The sequence below is a fragment of the Salarias fasciatus genome, chromosome 5 (assembly GCF_902148845.1).
Source record: "Salarias fasciatus chromosome 5, fSalaFa1.1, whole genome shotgun sequence".
Taxonomy (NCBI): Eukaryota; Metazoa; Chordata; class Actinopteri; order Blenniiformes; family Blenniidae; genus Salarias; species Salarias fasciatus.
In genome coordinates, this window is record NC_043749.1 from 22,977,443 (window position 1) to 22,996,475 (window position 19,033).

At 42.4% G+C, this 19,033-nt stretch overlaps 1 protein-coding gene across 6 annotated transcripts in view; it reads right to left on the reverse strand.

Annotated features, from left to right (window-relative positions):
• Positions 1-19,033, reverse strand: part of LOC115387998 (plasma membrane calcium-transporting ATPase 1-like) — a 99,213-nt gene that overhangs the window by 34,587 nt on the left and 45,593 nt on the right. For 4 of the 6 annotated variants that reach the window (XM_030090915.1, XM_030090910.1, XM_030090911.1 and 1 more), the window contains 5 exons: positions 10,721-10,918; positions 8,551-8,808; positions 8,130-8,255; positions 7,113-7,238; positions 3,609-3,644 (listed from right to left, as the gene is read on the reverse strand). In XM_030090915.1, the coding sequence (XP_029946775.1) occupies positions 3,609-3,644; positions 7,113-7,238; positions 8,130-8,255; positions 8,551-8,808; positions 10,721-10,918 (744 nt within the window). The remainder of the gene's footprint in view (positions 1-3,608; positions 3,645-7,112; positions 7,239-8,129; positions 8,256-8,550; positions 8,809-10,720; positions 10,919-19,033) is intronic. The other 2 variants (XM_030090913.1, XM_030090914.1) reach the window with 1 other exon arrangement.

A 19,033-nucleotide genomic window follows, 5' to 3' on the forward strand; every position in this document is an offset into this window, starting at 1 on the left:
ATGCCATGGATAACTTCTCTTTTTTTGTCATTTTCATAATCATTTTATTTACTTTTTAATTTGTTTGTTAATTTGATTGAATGCGTTGCATACAGTTGAACAAAAAAAAAAAAACACAAAATAAATCAACATATCAGACAAAATGAAAGATCTGAAAAGAGGCAGGTAGAAGTCGTCATCTTTATCCCTACAAATGACCTTTTAGATGAAAGGAAAACTTGCCTTGCCACACACACAAAACTGAGCAACAAACATGCAGTTAAGGCTAGAAAATAGAAAAGTTCTTGCATGAGGCTGAAGGAAAAAGAAAAAAAAAAACTTTAGATATTACTGAAGAAAACATCCACAGAGAGCTCAGGGAACTTCAAAGATTTGTGGATGTTACAGAAAAAAGCGGGAAGTCTATCTTTAACGTGTAGTAATGAGTTTTTTTCCGGCCACTTTAATCCCCTTCGCTGTCGGAGCGACCGCCTCGCTCAGAGTTTCATCAGACTGATAATGAGAAACTCCCCACACAGAAATTTACCATGAGGAAAAGAGTCGGTTCTCAACATCATGGCCCCAACATGACATTCGGCATTCTGCATGTGGGGATGAGTTGGCGTCAAACCAGGAAGCTGCACAGCTTTATGCACGTGGTCCACTCTGGAGACAAGCCACAACATAGAACTAACCCACACAGCTTCACATGAACAGGACTGAGACCCACTGACCAACCACAGAACTGTAAACAGGCGCAGCACTGAACCATGGGAGAACGCACGGCGGGCAGAGGGAAGGGGGGGGGGGGGTGTAAAAAACAATAAACAAAAAAAAAAAACAAAGCAAGTCAACAAACAGAAAATGAACTCAAAGGATCACCCCCCAAAAAAATGGGGGAAAAAAACCCCAAAACAACAGCGATGCAAAACCACGACAGAGAGAGACAGGAGGAGGTAGTGGAGGCTGCAGAGCTGTGGAGGCTGCAGGAGACTTCAGCAAGACAGAGTGACAGAGAGGAGGGAGAGAGTCAAACAGTGATTACAAGACAACATGAAGTCCTGAGCAACACCCTGCAAGGAGGCAACGGTGAGAGAAATGAGAGGAGTAAAAGGCGAAAAAAAGGAACTGAGGATACACAAACGGAACAGACGACAAGCCCACAGCCCACTAATACTGCAAGGGTGCAACTCCCACACACACCAACAGCCTAAATTCAGCCGGGAGTCGTCACGGCACTGTGTGGGTCTGTTTGGTTTTCGCCACAGAAAGTCGCATCCATCAGGATGTAATGAGCGAGTTAAAGAGCGGCCTAAAACCTGACTGTCACTATTTCAACTAATGCTACAGTTAAAGTATATGCATAGATGTTTTGTAGCAGATCTATCGCTGACAGGTTTTTCTTAGATTTTTATTATGACGTTAATCCAGAAAAAAACGGAAAATGTTTGTAAAAAGATCAACTGGGAGCAGCAAGATTAAGTCTCAAGTTTTTAACTGCTGTCAATAAAAAAAACTCAGGATGTTTTTCCATTTCAACCTGTTGACTGATTAAGTTCATTTCACCTCTTCTTTTTTTATACACAGACTTGCATTTCAGTTTTTTTCTCCATCTCCTTGCTGCTTTTTGTTCTTACTGTTTTTCAGCTTCTTATATCATTATTTGAAGAATGAACATACAGTTAATGTGAATTTACATTTAACAACTGTAACTCATGTTATATGTGCTGGTAAGCACAGAGCCTAACATGTCCATGCTTCAGATGATGCTCCCTTTGCTCTGGGAGGCTTTGACAGTCATGACCTGATATTCCCCACGTCTCTGTCTCAATCTGCACTCTAACGCAGAGCGATGGTCCATCCCAAAGTAAAAACATAACTGGAACTATTTAATGTTGCAAATGGCTAAATAAGTGGATTGTGAGCTTCCAGATATGGATCTCTGACACATCTTAAAGCAGCTTGAAGTGAGCTGCAAACGACTGTTCAGTGAAGATCAAACAAAACTCAGCTAAAAGATTCTGAAAAGCTGAAGCTGCAGTTAATATAAGTAAGAGAGTCAAGGAAGGCATTGGTGATGTTTTAGTTGTTAGTAGAGGTCGTCTGCGGCTGTCGCTCCGAGGAGGAATTTCTGTGTGCAGGAGTGTGTGGAGAGTGTGTGGAGCTATGTATTTCTGTGTGTGTACATCAATAAACATTCTGTGTGCACCAGATGCTATAACCGTGGGATGTCAGAGAGAGGGTAGCGCTCTGTTTGCGTGTGTGTGTGTGTGTGTGTGTGTGTGTGTGTGTGTGTGTGTGTGTATGGACAGCTTGCAGAGGAAGCTGGACACGTGTTGGGTCACATGAAAGGCTGGCTGATTTTGGCGTCATCAGGTCCATCATAAGACGCCTCAGAGGTCAAACTGGTAAGTTAACATGAAGCCTGGTGAACCTACAGCCCAGTTCTGAGTGAAAAAGGCACATTTTCAACACAATAATAAGACACCCACCAATAAAATAAATTTGTTTCAGTATGTATTGATACCCTAACATCTGTGTATCATACAGTATTATTATTAGCAGACAGGCAACAAACCTGTGATGGATTTAGTTAGTTAACCTGATCGTCACCATTCAGCTGGCTGACGTAGCAGAGAGCAGCAATAACACTAAAACAGCTAAAGCAAAGAGATGCTCAGTGAGCAGGAAGGATACAAACTGAAGACTGCAGTTTTCTAGTGTGATAAAAGTAACAAGCTCACTGAAGTATTTTAAACTACACTGCTAATTTGATAATTGTAATTAGTTACCAACACATCACAGCAGAAAAAAAACAAAAAACAAAAAAAACCAAAACAAAACAGCAGCATTTTAGTATCATTAACAGCGTCACACCACATTAGTGACAAAAGTCTCAGCGAACCAAGAAATGTCTGTTCACATTTGGAAAAACAAGTGAAATGACCTTATGGCATCTTTACTTCCAAACAAAAACTTGAGTGATTATTATTGAACATTCAAACTTTTTAAAATAAAAATGAGCCAAGTTATCATATTCACTCTAAGCTCCCTCAGACGATTCTCTTAAAAACCGAGTGATGGACAGTCAAAATGTATTTTTAATGAGATGAAATGAAGGTTTTAAAGTCCTCCGCTGTGAGCAGCAAAGGATCACATCAGCTGAGTAACAAATTAAAATCTATTTTGTCCCACTGTGCATAACGGCGAACGCACACAAAAATAATCTCAGCTCATCTTCAATTTCTGATAAATGTTAAATGGATTCATTTCTTGAGTGAGGATTATCTCTTTAAAAAAAAAAAAAAAAAATCTCTTTGTCGCCCTGCAAAGAAAAAAGTCTGATCGCGCCATCAGATTTGTAGCAAAGGTTTTCTGCCACAGTGGCCCTGTGGACGCTGGGATTGTCTGTTTGAGACCTAAAGGTTGAGAGTTGCACCCTTTGACAGGTAAAGCAAGGCGAGAGAACTTCCCCCTTTATAGAGCAGAAAGAGAGAGAGATAGAGAGAGGAAGAGAGAGAGGGATGGACTGGACAACCCCCTCCTGCCACTGGGTGGAGGGTGAGGAGGAGGTGAGCAACAGGGAGGATGGAGGGACAGAGGGACAGATGGATGAATGGAGGGGTTACCTTTGTTGCGATTTTCGGGGGGTCCTTGTTTTTTACCTGTTCGGACAGAGAGAGAGGGCGGAATGCTGATAAGATGGCTCAAAGGAAAAATAAGATCAAATCAAACTGAGGGCGAACACAAAGTTCAAACTGATAGAAACCCACAGGTGTGTGTGTGTCGTGTGTGCGCCGTGGGCAGGAATGGACAAATCAGAGGAGAGAGACACAAAACTTCCCTCTGTGGAGAACCCAAGGCCACAAAAAGCTAAAAGACCAATACAATGGAGATCTTCTCACTGAAGCTGCAGGTTTATAGTGAAGCTGCTAAAGATGTATTCGTAAAGTTCCTACAGTTTTAAATGGCTGGAGAGTTATCTTAGTTGATCTTTTATATTGCTGCTGTTCTTAGATAATGCTATGGGTTGAGATGGACAGGAGATCATCTGCTGTAGGTTTAGATAGCTAGGAGATGCTGTTACTGAAGCGGGAAGTGTGCAAAGCTATATCTCTGAATCAAAGTCAACTCTGTAGTGCGGCAGACCACAACACACCGGCACACTTCAAGTCTGAAAACTTACTGTTAAATTATTTTATTTTACTGCATTGTTTCTTAAGTCACTGTTATTCAGTTTCCTCTCATCACTTGGCAGCGGAGTCACTAATAAAGAGGGAAAATAAAACTTTCAGGAAGTTAATAACCTCTGGTTTGATTTGATCTCATAACAGCTCGTAATAATATTGCTGAACTGCGCTGATTTGTTTTATCATTCCATTAAACTGCTGTTAAAATACTAAAAAAGTGCTTGTTCACGCTCACAGTGTGACTCAGTGTAAGTCTGGCGCTGACTTCATTCCTTCATTGCACACACATCAGCTCTGACCTTTATGGCTTTCTCCCCGGTATCGATCGTTGTCAGCTGTCATGTATCGATCAAATATGTAACAGAATGTGGCGGGGGCAGGTCAGGTGTGTTTTTATCACAGAGGATGCTAAATTCATGTCACAACAATGTGAAACTCTCTGCTTTTGTTGTGAAAGAAGGTTGAGCAAGGTTAAAGCCAACCGACACACAAACGCACACAAAAAAGGCACATTCACGCACACAGCTCTTTATTATTCAGCTCGCAGGTTTGTGATGGAGACTGACCGCGTGTGTGTGTGTGTGTGTGTGTGTGTGTGTGTGTGTGTGTGTGTGTGTGTGTGTGTGTGTGTGTGTGTGTGTGTGTGTGTGTGTGTGTGTGTGTGTGTGTGTGTACTTTGAAGGCTCTTATCCGGTCAGGGTCGGCTGAAGTGAATGTGCATAAAAGCGTGTCCGCTTGTGTCTTCTTGGATTAGTGACTTTATGGGGACCAAGATGCTCGGCTCCACAATATTTCACCTTTTTTGTTTTTCCCCCCAGGAGTGGCAGAAGGTTTCAGGGCTAGAATTACATTTAGGTTAAGAATAGACACTTAGTTTTGATGGTTAAGGTTAGAGCAAGGGGCTCAGAAACACATTATTTAAATGAGCACCAAGTGTGTGTGTGTGTGTGTGTGTGTGTGTGTGTGTGTGTGTGTGTGTGTTGGCAGGTTGATGCAGTCATGTGTGATAGTAAAGTCTGTTGTGTGCCGGCTGTTACCAAAAAAATGAGATTTCCATAAATAAGCACGGTGGCCCTGGTTTTAAATGCAGCTCTGTAATACAACGATGGCTTTAACGTGCGTCCATTTGTTAGATATATCTTTACCAAACGTAGTTATTTTAATACACAATGCTTATGATTACTGATTAACATCAGTTCTTATCCTCCCTGGTAAAAGAATCTTATGTGATCAAATAAAAATAAATGATCAAACAGAAACATTGCTTCTGTCAAAAAAAAAAAGCCTTCAGATTTCTAATCGGTCTGAAATGCGCTGTGATGATGATTAGCGCTGGCTGTGGTGAAAAGGTTAAGTGGGATGACACTTTCAGCTATCAGCTGCAGTTCAGCCTTCGTTGACGATTTAAAGTTTGGACAGTGACGACGTTATTATGTCTGTGAAGACGTTCACAAAGGCAGAGGTATGAAAAATTCCTGTTTCAGGTTAATTTGAAAGGAATGTCATGTGGTTCTCCTCATTAGGAATGTTTTTCTACTTCTTTTCTTATTTTTTTTTTTCCCCAATCAGTGCCTGGAGGTGGACGGTAACCCCGAGCGTCTCTCTCCGCTGAGCTGGTGCATTCGGCCAGTTCACAATGGATGCCCGACAAACTCAAAACTTTGGCCAAAAAAACCCCAAAACGAAAACAAATGACTGGACAAAAACAAACTCAAGAAAAAAAGACATGAGTAAAAGGGGGTTAGCATGATCACAAGCAAATCAAAAGCAATAGAGACCGACTGCAGAAGCCTGTTGGTTTACATCGATCTGCTCTGAGGTAGTACGAGGATCATCTGGACTTAAGCTTTTGAAGGGTTCCTCTTCAGAGTTTTCTCATATTCACCAGCGGTGCATCTCATCAGATCGGTCCCTCACAACAGTGTGCAGAAACTACCAGGAATAAATGAGACCACAATGTTTCTCAGTGCGACCAGTCGTCGACGCTCCTGAGCGTTTTCATCATGTGTGATGAGACACAAGGTGCGGCACCTGACGCACCTTAATGACAAATTCATTTATGACCAGATTCATGGTTGTGTTCTGATGTGATTTTCAAAAAACAGAGGTTGAAAACAAACAGAAGCAGAAAAACAAAAATCAGTACGCACTGCAAAGACAGCTCACATGATTCAAATAAAAAATAGTCAATGGAATCTTTTGTTGCAGCTTATTGCAGGAAACACTTATTTATCCCTCAAAGCACTAATGCAGGTTTGTAGTTTTCAATTTCAGATTTATAGAAATACAGAAAAAGCAGCCAGGTCCAGATGTGAGGGCTGGTTGGGACACCATAAGGAAAATTTGGGAACAAGAGTTCAGATTTATTTTGTTTTTGTTTGAATCACATTTTTATTTGGAAAAAATGTGACAAAAATAATAGTATTAATTTACTCCACATTCCACAGTAGTAAAACAATAAAAATAGAAGTTTAAAAGTAGATGATTTGCTAGACAGCTACCTGCTGTTGATGCACTCATTTCATCTCAGCCTGCCAACACAACTGTGGTCTCATTTATTCACTGATGGCGTTTTTGTGCTCAGATTAAAGTTAAAAAAACTTCGACCCTTCAAACAGCTCTGCTGTTTTCAGCCCAGACTGGATGAACTGACAGAGTCAGCTCGTATGGCAGGAGAAACTTCAAATCAAGACCAGCTGATTAAAAAACTCAAAACAAATAATTGTGCAAATATTTCCGATCTGCACTGTTCAAACAGTAGAGTAGAAATATTCAGAGGCAGACGCGGTGAAAGTTGTCGATCTAGCCGAACTTTCCTCCAAACACTTCGGAGACTTACTCTCCTCATATGAACCTCCACTCCTCAAGAAGAGGTGGTGATTTTATTAGTTTTTTTTTTTTTTTTTTAAAGATGATAGCGGCTGGCTTTGTCTCATGTCTTACTTTTCTTGACCTTCTTCTCTTCGTCGTTCTCGCCGGCGCCGAGCAGAGTGAAGATGATGCCGGTTTGAGAGTTAAGGCCGACAGCAGACACCACCATCCTGCCTGATCCCTCCATCACGTGGGTCCCTGAGGAAGGTTTCAGAAAACAGTCACGACAAAAAACTTTTCTAAAGTTTGGCTGCACCGCCAGATGATTTACTGACGCTGACATTATCCGTGGAGTCCCTCAAGGATCACTCCTGGGTTAGTGCTGTTCTTTCTTTGTGAGACAGTCTGTCATTCACCCAAGTGGGCTTGAGTTTTCCTGCATTTACAGAGATTTATCTGTATTAATGGAAACTCGGATCTTCGCTTAAAATCAAGACATACAGAGTTTCCACTGACTACTCGCAATTTTGTGCTTTTCCACTTCTGCTTCCTTGCCGTTCCGTCCCGGTATTAAAAGGTGTCATAGACACAGAGCAGACACCGATTGGCTCAGTCAATCATCACAGCGTCATCAACAGTAAACGACAGCGGCGTAATCTCCTACCCGGCATTTCCTCGCTGCTTCCAATTTACTCTGGAACAAAATATTTGTTCCTGCTGAGATAAGCAGCCACTTCCCAAGAGTCAAAAAACACCAGTCCGTCGATCTCCTTCATTGTTTCTCTATGCCGATCTGTGCTTTATAGACCGCTTTGATTTATGTTTGGGTTTAGTCACGCTGATTATAACATCATGGCAGTTTCATGTGGTGTGGAGGGGGCGTTTTTTTTTTTTTTGGAGTGGAAACACTCCCCGAAAAAGGACCGGCTCCCAAAAACGAGTAGAGTCAATATTCACTGGAAATGTGGCATTAAGTCATACTATGTGTATGCTATTGAGCTATTTAGAAGCTCTATGCTCATCGGGTGAGCCTTTCTACAGTTCCCCTCTCTCTTTCCTCGTGATAACTACTCCTGTTTTTATCTCAGAGAGAAGAATGGAGAACGTGCTCGGAGTGTTCGTGACGCGTGGCTGCTCTCAGGCGCTCACCGGACAGCAGCATGGGGTCCTTCTCCATGGATTTCCGAACCTGGTCGGATTCCCCTGTCAGAGAGCTCTCATCAATCTTCAGGTCGTTGCCTTGGATCAGGATACCGTCGGCAGGCAGCAGGTCTCCTGCAGGCAGAGAAGGTCAGGTGGATTTACTCCCATCAGTCCCACTCTTGCATTTAAATTGTTTCTCCCGACAGCTTCAGTATGAAGACATTTTTTACAAAATACTATGATTGATCAAGAAGGAACACAGTTCAATCATCAGCATGCCAAGTTTAACCATAGAGAACTTTATAGAAATGAAAAGAGAAGTTATCTATCAGCTGCACACTGGGTGGGAGTGTTCAGTCACCTTTGTGACCTTAGTATGTAAATGCCTTGGCCTTTAATGCTCATGTTCAGTGTGTGCTTTTCATACCGTATTTGATCTGAGCGATGTCTCCGACCACGATCTCAGCCACAGGAATCTGGATGACCTGACCTTTGCGGATGACGGTGAACTTTTGCTCCTGCTCGATGCGGCTCTGCAGCCCCCTGAACTGTTTCTCCTTCGACCAGTCGTTGAAGGCCGTCACCAGGACCACGATGATGACCGAGAACAGGATGGCCGCGCCCTCGATCCAGCCCGCCTGAGCCTCGCCCTCGTCCTCCACGCCACCTGCGGCCTGGCCGCATGCTGCGGAACAAAGCAAAGAAATAAGGCAGGGACAGGTGGAAATCCAAAACACAAACACACCTGTGCATTCGCTGAAGCTCACTGTGGAGCAGGATGATTAACAAGACGGGAGAATACGGTCGGATACGGTTGACTCTACGCTGAGGCTGCGCACTTTACGCTTGTGCAGAAACACGAAATATAACCTTCGATATATTTGGACATCCGACTGGATTGTACCACTAGCGGGGACAAAGACTAGGGATAAAAAATATTAGAGAGACAGTATTGGTTTGACAGAGCAAGTAATAGTTACTGTATTGTTTCACTTTTAATTATCTCCCTCAGTTAATCTGGTTTTAATTATGTAGTTTGCTGTAAGACATTAGTTTGTGTGCGTGTGTGTGTGTGTGTGTGTGTGTGTGTGTGTGTGTGTGCGCGCGTGTGTGTGCCAGTCTAATGACTGACTCACTCATCCGTTACAGCTGAAGTCACATCAGCTCCTGGGAGACATATTTAATAATCTGGAAGTTTCTGCTGAAGTTTGAGCTGATTTAATAATATAACCTAAAGACGACTTAATTCAGGATTAATGAGGCGGTCCTCCTCCGGAAAACAAGTTTACTGAAATAGTATCAGAAGTGTTCTTCTCTGAAATAAAGATATGCAGGGATCCAAACGATGTCTTGGTGGCCGTTCGAGCTGAAGAATGTGAGAAAATAGAAAATCCAGCACCGTGCATCCCAGTCCCATTCTTTAGGTGAGAGCAGTTTGGTAATCACACCACAGTTTGAGAGTGAAATTAGTTTAGTGCTGAGGAAGGCCTCTTTTTTAAAAGTATCACAGCTTTCAGGAGCAGATGAGAGACTTTCTCTTCTTGATTTAAGAATTTGAAGATCACTTCATGCTCTGAGGTATTTTCACATTTCGTTGTTGCATGCCAGTAAGTTAAGATCCACAAACAGATTTTTTTTTCTCTTCTAAAACTTTCTGTTGGTGTTTCTCTGGAAGAATTTTCCTGCTGATATTAAGCTGTTTGGCTTTTGGCTGCTGCATTTGCAGATATTTATTCACTGTTCCTCGACTCGATCCATGTAACGTTTCCTGTGCCACTGGCTCAACAACAAGGCAGAATATTTTTCATAAAACAATATTTAATAGTTGGGAAAGTGAACCCAAAAATGTTCATTTTATTTTTGCATCATTGTTATCTTTGCAAAGCGACCCTGGATTTTGTGACTCGGTGACGGACGAGGTTTCCTCCCAGTGACTCGGTGACGTTGATGCCGTTCTTGAGCTGAAGCTGTACGGTGAGACAGTGTGGCACCACACCAGTGTGTCAGCGAAACCTTCCTCCATCTCCTGAGCGCGGATCTCTTTCCTCCTAAACACCACTACTGAATGACATTTCAGACCGTGGAAATTGCAAGCTGAAAGTGCTTTGATTTCTTTTTATAGCCTTCGCCTGCTTTGTAGGCATCCTTCATTTTCAGATCCTCAGTCAGCTGCTTAGACGACTCCACGGCTGCACAGCGCTGCCACACAGATCAGATCATGGCTCAAACCCTGATTTGGAATCTACTGATGGTCCTTAATGACAGTTTTTAAACTCACTTTATTATTCCTCAGCAGTTTATGAAGGGTCAACAAGTTGGTGGCTGAGATGATCAAACATTCTGACATTCTTCACTGTTTTAGTTTCATTTTATTTTGATCACTCTAATATAAACAACACTGAGGTGTTTTTAAAACTACTATGAATCAATTTGCACCTCCATATTGATGTTATTATTTTAATGTCTTTTTGTTGCTTTAGGTGGGATTCCAGAGTCATTTCTGCTGTCTCGAAGTAAAATGCCAAAGAATTGAATGATTAGCTTCAAGTTAAAAGAGTATTTATTTATACAGAAATCTAAAATCCGGGCGAACAAACCTTCGCTGTCGCCCCCCGGTGGATGATAGAAGGATAAGCCGAGCGAGATGATTGCAGCGATTTCCAGGATAATAAGCGTGACGTCCTGCAGAGCTTCCCACACGAGCTGCAGGAACGTCTTGGCCTTCTTTGGGGGGATGAAGTTCTTTCCAAACGCGGTGTGCCGCTTCTCCAGATCAACGGGGTTACCAGACAGACCTGCAGACACAAACATGAAGTCTTAATGCTTAAAGAATGGTCAACATACGGTGAAAAATCTGAGTACAAACAGTAAAAAAACATCACGTTAGGTTCACTTAAAGCTTTTATCAATGTGTTTCAGTGACATTCAAAGTGAACATGTGTTCTGATCTGACCCAGTTTCATCCTGCAGCCTGAAACCAGCCTCAAACACCCAACCAGAGCTGTGAAGAAGGAGAACCTCAGCCACGGGAAGGAGGAGAAGCCGCACAGCATATGGCGGAGCTCGTGCGGAGCCCTGATCTCAACATCAGAGTCAGTCTGGATTTACATGAAGAGATGCAGGGGCCGTGCGAATCCACAGAGGAACAACCACCTCTCTGCCAAGTACCTTCATGAACTCTGCACAAGTGTACAGAGGAGTGCTCTCATGAAAGTAAAGGGAAAAGGGAAAACACTGATTGAGGTTTTATGCTTAGAGCACTTTGTAGCATGTTAAACGATAAATAAAAAACACTCACGGCTCTATCTTTGAAAGCATCTTCACTTTAATTTAAGTGTCGACACCCAGAGGGGAAAGAGCGAGTCTGATCAGCCGGTGCATTCACAGGCAGCGGAGACCTTCCAGTGTACAGGCCGGGGCTGTTAATACAGTTTAAAACCATCCATCACCGTTCCTGCTAAGCTGGAGCGTGAAGACACCCAGACATCCCTGTTCCCTTTGCAACATCCTCCAGCTTCTCTGGGAGGGAACCTCAAGTTATTCCAAGTCCAAACCAGAGCTATAATCTCTTCAGCCGGTGCCGGGCCAACCCCAGAACCTCTCTCCAGATGGCCAGCAGAACAGATACCATTAATAAAACTGCTACATAGATCCTGATCGGCCAGCTGGGGCAGCCAGCTGACTATCTGCAAACGCAAATGGCAAATTTTCTGACACAGCCAGAAAATTCTATCAGGCTGCCTGACAATGGCGGTTTGTGAGCCACTCTCACCGTCTGACATAGCACCTCCGATTTCAAATCACAATGAAAGATAGTGTGACGACGGCACATCTGTCGTCCGAGACAGCCAGAGCCGCAGCAGATAGCCGCCGCATCTCCATTCCATTTTATGGTGCCAAAGGCACAACAAAAAGGGAACTTTCAATTCAAGCAGGAATATATTCTGAGAGCAGGTTTCACAAGAAATATGTGTTGTGTTGGAGCAGAGGTGTTGATTCCTGCATGTTTTCTCGGTGCTCCAACACAACGGATCGTAGGGTTTGGCTCATTATCAAGCTTTCTGCGCAGCTCGGTGACGACACTCAGATTCAGGGGAAAACAGTCGAAACTGTGGTTTTCATGGACAATGAAACAACAACTCCCGTTTGAAGAAGTCAGGAATCAAAGACAAATGTTCACGAGCTGTCACTTCCTCTTAAAGTTTTCACCCAGCACATTCATGAGAAACGGTGTACAACGCTCATTTCCATTCCAGCGTTGGTTGGTTTTTCATTCTTTTCTTGATTTGTGGCAAATAATTGCGGGAAGAAAAAAAAAATCTCATCAGATTTCCTCTTTTTCCTGCCTGATGACTCATCCTGCACTTGAGGGTGTTTACCAAAGCTGCATCTAATAAAAATGTTAATGCAACTTCGCTGTGTCTCCTCTGCACCAACAGCAGCGCCTGCTTTGGATTACAGTTAAAATTGGCAGGATTACGTAACACACATCCACTGCAATAGGCTACCAGAACAATCAGTCAAACGGAGAACAGGCCCCCTGCTTTGAAGCACTCAAAACGTAACAATAGTTGGACATCAACCCTTTTTTTCTCCCCCACTGAGAAAATCACAAACGTCTGTCAGAATGTGGAGGGGTCATGTGCTGCAGTAACGAAAGTCAGCCATTGGTTTAAACTGCTATTTAGCAATTTCTTGAAAGATGTTGATTTCTGAGTAGAGTTCCCATCATCGCCTTTCAGTCATGTATCTTCAGCTCTTTAAATATCACACACCCAACAGACAGAGCAGAAGAAGCTGTTTAGATATGAAAAGTCAAGATTGACCCACTTTTGTTGGAGACTGCAGCATTTTCATAAACATCGATTGTGATGAATCACCGGAGAAGTTCTCTCCTTCCCAGAAACACACTGTAAGTAATGCTATGTTCATCACTTCCTCTTTTCTGTCCGCAAGTTTCCTTTATTAAAATTAGTAAAAGGTCAGAAAATGGTGCATTAAGGTGAACTTATGCAGATTAGAGAAGTAAACGAGCCTGGAGGAGAAGTATTGTTTCCCAGGTTTGACTCATAGACAGTCTGCAGCAACAGTTTTGAATCTACTGATCCCTCCAAACGACCCATTGACACCACCTGGATACATATGCTTAAATAAGTCATAACAGAAAACAATGAGAAAGAATCTTATGTGAATAAATTATTCTTTAGGGGTCAGTTTGGTATGCTACAGAAAATGGAAATAAGTTGTTTCCTCTGTCAATCTTGCGGCGGTTCGTTCAGTGGCTCCCAGAGCAGACGCTGACCCCTAAGTCAGGGACCACCACCACCACAGTGTGTTCGTGATGAATTCGTGGCAGCCTGAATTAAACCCAACATCCCTCCTGCTGAACAGGCAATCTGCTGCTCCTCCAGAGCCAAGCTGCTCCACGTCAACACCAAGGACAGAAATTCCGTTTCCTTTTTGTGGGACGACAATAAACACTTAAACATACAGTATATAAATGAAAAATTGAATTACAACTACAAATGCAGGAACTATACATGGTGCGACGTCTTTACTGACCAGAAATACAAATTTTAGTGCCTAGCAATATTACTGTTATTAAAAATAAATACATGAATGATAAATTATAGTGAGTACAGAAGATATTTGTTGCCTTTTCACCAGAGTGAACCATCATGTAACCAAGTCTGGTATCAATAACTGTAACACACTTTTCTAATCCACAGGCAATAAAATAATCTGAACCTCGGTGAGCCAGGCAAAGGGAATGACATCTGTTTGAAGTTTTAAATGCATGTGGATACAATTGGTGCCATTTCCTCCAAGTTTCGTTTTTTAATAGTTTGAGTTGAGTAGGATTAAATTCCCTCTTGTTATTTGTGCCAGCGGTTAACGCAACACGAAGCAGATAAGAACGACCAGGGCTAAATTTATCACTCAGCTCCACCAGGCGAGAATCAAAGTGGACGAAGGCAGGTCCAACGAAAACAAAATTGCCTGAAAACTTCTGTAAACATCAGTCACAGAGGATTTATTTAACTAGTCGATAAGTTCAGTGGATTGAAAAATCACCGCTACATTTCACTTCCCATCCCTCTGCGGACAAAAGTCCGCTCCCAAACCTCCGCTCGCCGAAGACCAAACAATATCCGTAAGTTATTGATTCCAGAGCGGTGACTGTCCTTTTCCAGCAGTGACTCATATCTAACTGCTGGTTCATGCTCCATATAAAGACAATAAAAACAGAAAGATCCCGGAGTGGGCCCGGACCCTCACAGCAGCAGGAGGCTGCATCCCGTTTCAGAGCTGCTTACCTGTGGCCTTTATTAAAAATAGATGCAAATGAGACTTTATACATGCCATCTGTAGTCTGTTACACTGGAGTAATTACGAGCAGGCAATCATCAGCTCATCTGTATTTATAGAAGATCTGAGCCAAGCTCTCTAACACATGACCTTGTTATCGATAACAAAAGAAGTAAAATCACAGCAGTGGAAAATGCTTTTTACATGGATTTGTGAGAGCACGGAGATATTTTGAATGGAAAACAGTTCCACTGATGTGTATCCTTCCTGATAAATCTGTCGGCGAAACCTGAAAATCAGAATCTTGCTCTGCATGGCTGTGTGGGTAGCAACATGGCTGCTGTGGATTCTTAGTGAAATTGGGAGATGTGCAGTGAAACGTGAGCTGAATGCCAACAGACGGCACTCCCAGGATTTCTCATGAAGGCAGACTCTGTAAGTCAGCAAGAACAAGAGCTGAGACGTGTTAATGTCCCCATATGCCTTACTAATGGCCGGCTTTCTGCATCTCCGATGAATCTCTGAGTACAGGCAGAATGGAAAGTTCCCCTGCTCCACGTCCTCATATTATCTCTGCATCCACCTCTTTTTTATTAAATCAATTTGAAACAAACAAGTGAAGGCATGACTGAATTTTTAAGGGTATTAGACACACAAAGAAGTTGTGCTTTCATACCTCATTGCGAACTTTTTTTGACTTGCTTTCATTTGCTGCAGACTGCCTCAAGAGTCACAAAGAAATCACACATACATTAATCCTACCTTAAAATATGTCCTCACTTAACATGGAATGACTTTTTCTTAAGGGACCAATTTTTTTTTTATAGCAGCAAGGATGACAAGCCATCAAACAGCGAGTGTGTGAACAGAATTAGATCGCTGAACCAGAAATAAACACACCGTCAAACGTGACAGGAGACATTTTAGCTTCAGTAACTGGATCTAGGACACTTCAACATGTAGACATGAAAAAAAAAAAAAAAAAAAACCCTGGAAATCAAACCACCAACTCTGGAGTTCACAATCTGTCCCCTCAACTACTTTCAGACACCATGTTTCCTTTGAATCTATCCAGTTACGATCGGCTCATTTGGTGCAGGAACCAGAGGAATTATTGAAGGTGACAGAGGTCAGCTGAAGGTTGAGATAAAATGGCGTGATTTGAGATGAGAGGAGGAAACAGAAATGAAGCAAAGTGGTGTTAGACAAAAAAAAAAAAAAATATATATATATATATATATATATATATATATAGATAAGCTTGTATGAAATGATGCAAAAAAGTTATAATACTTAAAATAGCGACTGGTCTCACAAGACAAAGCCCTAGATGGAGGCATTTTTATTAAGTAGCAGAAAAGAAGCATCTCAGGTACGTCTCAGGCACTCAGAAAGGCAGACATGATATTCAGGAAATGTGCTGAAAATGGAATGGTGTGCCTTTAAACCCTCTCCCTCCGGACGACATGAAATAGTTTGGTGCCAGATGACGATGTGAGACGAGATGGAGTGAGATTTGTTTGTAATGACGAGATGAGGAATGAGATGGGGTGAGCTGGGGTGACTCTGGCGCTGCCTGTCGTAAAATAAAGCATAATGAACCGTGGAGGTATGAGGCTGAGCGAGATTAGACGACGGAAGATGAGAATTTCAAATCGAGCGACGAAATAAATAACTCGGTAAATGAGAGGAAGTTATGAGACGAGGCGAATGGCAGAAATGAAGAGGTGAGATGGCCTGATATTAGTGAAATACTGGAAAGAAGTGGATCTTATGTGATATGGTGAAATTTAGATCAGCATGAGGCCAAATAAAAGGACAAGAAGAGATTAGATAGACAAAAGCCCTGTCACTCTGTAGATTAAATGTGACTGAAATAAAAATATATATATGGAAACAATAAAAGAGTAAATGATGGGATCAGATGAGGTAATGAGGACAGTCCAGATGAAAAAATACTGAATATGGGAAACAATGTTGACAGGAGATGTGCAGTGAGGTGAAATTAAATGACCTGAGGTGACAGTGAGAAATTAATTCGAAATTAAATCCTGAGCATTTACAGATTTTTGTGTGTCGTCCACTGATCTGACCCGGGGTTCAGCTTCCAAACACGTCTGATGAATTTTCTCAGCAGCTTCCAGCTGAACAAGAAACATCTTCATGACGGGTCGGGGCGGAGAAATTTTAAAAATACACCGGCTGTCAAAGTCGTCATTACCAAGGTTTTATCACAGCAGAGTTCACTTCAAAGTCTGGTTTGATCACTCTGGAGTCAGTGACTGATGCTGAAAGCTGCTGTCACACTCAAATAATGAACAGAATCACAGAGCGGCGTCACCGGCTGCTGGAGCGATTCAAGACGGGTTCTGTGTTTGGTTTTTTCTTTTTTTTTGGTTGGATGCAGTGATTGTGAAGGCTGGCTTCATCTATTTCCTGGCTTCGACTGGCTGTTGGTGAACATCCCTGTGGAGATGCAGATTAAAGCTCCGAGATGATGTTCCAATAAGAGCCGAGCGGCTCGCTGCACACTCGCCCGCCTGCCACAGATGTTTATGAATTTCAGCTTTCAACAGAAATGGACTTCATTGGTCCAAAAAAAACAAGGTCTCTTTTCCAATCCACAGCCTCATCAAGCCAACGCGCCGCTTCATCAGATACTAAGCACAGTTTTCACTTTCATTCATTTTCCTTCAACAACACGGACTCAGTCCTGCATCCAGATTTCTCCGTCGCCTCTGCAGTCGATCCAGCAGCTGTCCTCGCCTTTCGTCTCTCCTGTCATCACTCTGCAGAGCCTCATTTCTTTCACTGATGTCCCGCAGCTGGACCAACGGCTGCCGGCACTTGCAGAAACAGGTTACGCAATTTTCACATCTTTGTGCTTAATCTTCCGCAAATCTCACATCTTCAGTCTTAATTCTTCAGATGTGGGATACAGAATAAAATAAGACACTTTACAACTTCATATAACATTCAAATGATCTTGACAACCTTCAACTACAAGAATTTTTTTTTTTTTGTTTTCAGGCTGATTCGGTTAATTATACCCCATACATAAACCCACATTTCAATGTAAATTAAAAGTCAAATTTTAAGTGCATTTCACCTTCAAATGTCCTTTAAAAGGTTTCTTTTTGTTTACAATTGTGACTGTATGTGCTGTTAAGTTATTAACTTATTAATATCAGAGTGTGTTTTAGGTCAAAGTTTAAACATTGTGATTTCGTTCCACTTTTCTTTTGACATTTTTCTTTTGAAGGCTGAAGCACGAGTGGGCATGAGAGGTGATTTTGAAGTGGTTTGTGTTTTAACCTCAAGGTGACAATAAACTCAGTTGGAGCTTTGCTATCTTAAGTTTCAATGTTGTCTCTGTTAATGACTTTTTCTGGTTTCTGCCCTTGTGCGTGGACCAGAAGTTATTACTGATTGAAATAAACAGATCTGCTCCAAAAAAACTGAGCATAATCCAGGCTGACGGGCTGGAATTCACTCCGTTTCAGTTTCCCATGGTCATCCACAGGCCTGGGGGAGGCAGCATGTCGAGCTCTCAGACACCTCCCACTCAAACAGCACTCACATCTCTCTCAGCGGTTCACTCGGTAAAGAGGCTTCTCTTCCAGTCGCGGAACTAGCTATTCCATAAACCATCTCAACCTGTCCATGCGTCGTGGTATGCTTCTGCAAAACCTAGAACCTCAAACTGCCCCCCCGAGGGCAATTCAGCAGCTGTCGCAATTAGTGTGTGTGAGTGTGTGCAGATGGGTTAATATTAATGACTTTGAGAAGCAGTGAAAATGTCGTGCATAAAGTCAACTGAAGTCAAACGGTGAGATTTTCTCAAACTCTCCACATTAAGCACGTCAAGAGTATCAAAGTGCGCCGCATGAGAAGATGGTAGAAGACGTCTCGTTCACTCAGAAGAGCAAACATGACCCGGGAGCTGCCAGAAGACTTACTGCAGCCGTACTGGTGATTAAAGTGGCTCTCCGCTCAACAGAGAGGTTCAAACACAAGTTCTCAGAGTAGTGAGCTGGAGGGGACGCAAGTGTGTGAAGAAATAAACCATGAAATCAGTTTTTATGAAGATCTGGAGCCTATATTCTGTCAAATCACAAAAGGCAAACAAATGAGGTTCATTATTAGTAATACTGTACTGCTGGGTTGACTAATGCAGACTAGAAGAGAATAAAATAGAAAACAGAATAGAAGGCAATAGCTGAATGGAAGAGATCAGAATAGAAAGAATGAGAATAAAAAACACTAATTAAAACGGAGAAAACAAAACAAGGCAGAAGAGCAAACAAAAGAACAGATGAGAATAGAACACACTAAAGCAGAATGAAGCGGAACCGAACAGAACGAAAGGGATGTGAACGGAATAGGAATGAAAGCAATCTCGGCTATCACGGCGCTTGTGCCTGCCGTTAATGTTCGTGCTCTGCTAGTTAGTGTCGCTTCTGAAATGCTTCTCACCGAGAATATCAAACACGCACGACGACGTCTCGTAATTTAAACCTGAACATCCTTTGCTGAGGACGTTTCCCTCCTTCCTGGACAAAAAGTTCACTCTGTTTGTTAAAACGTGCACATATAAAGGC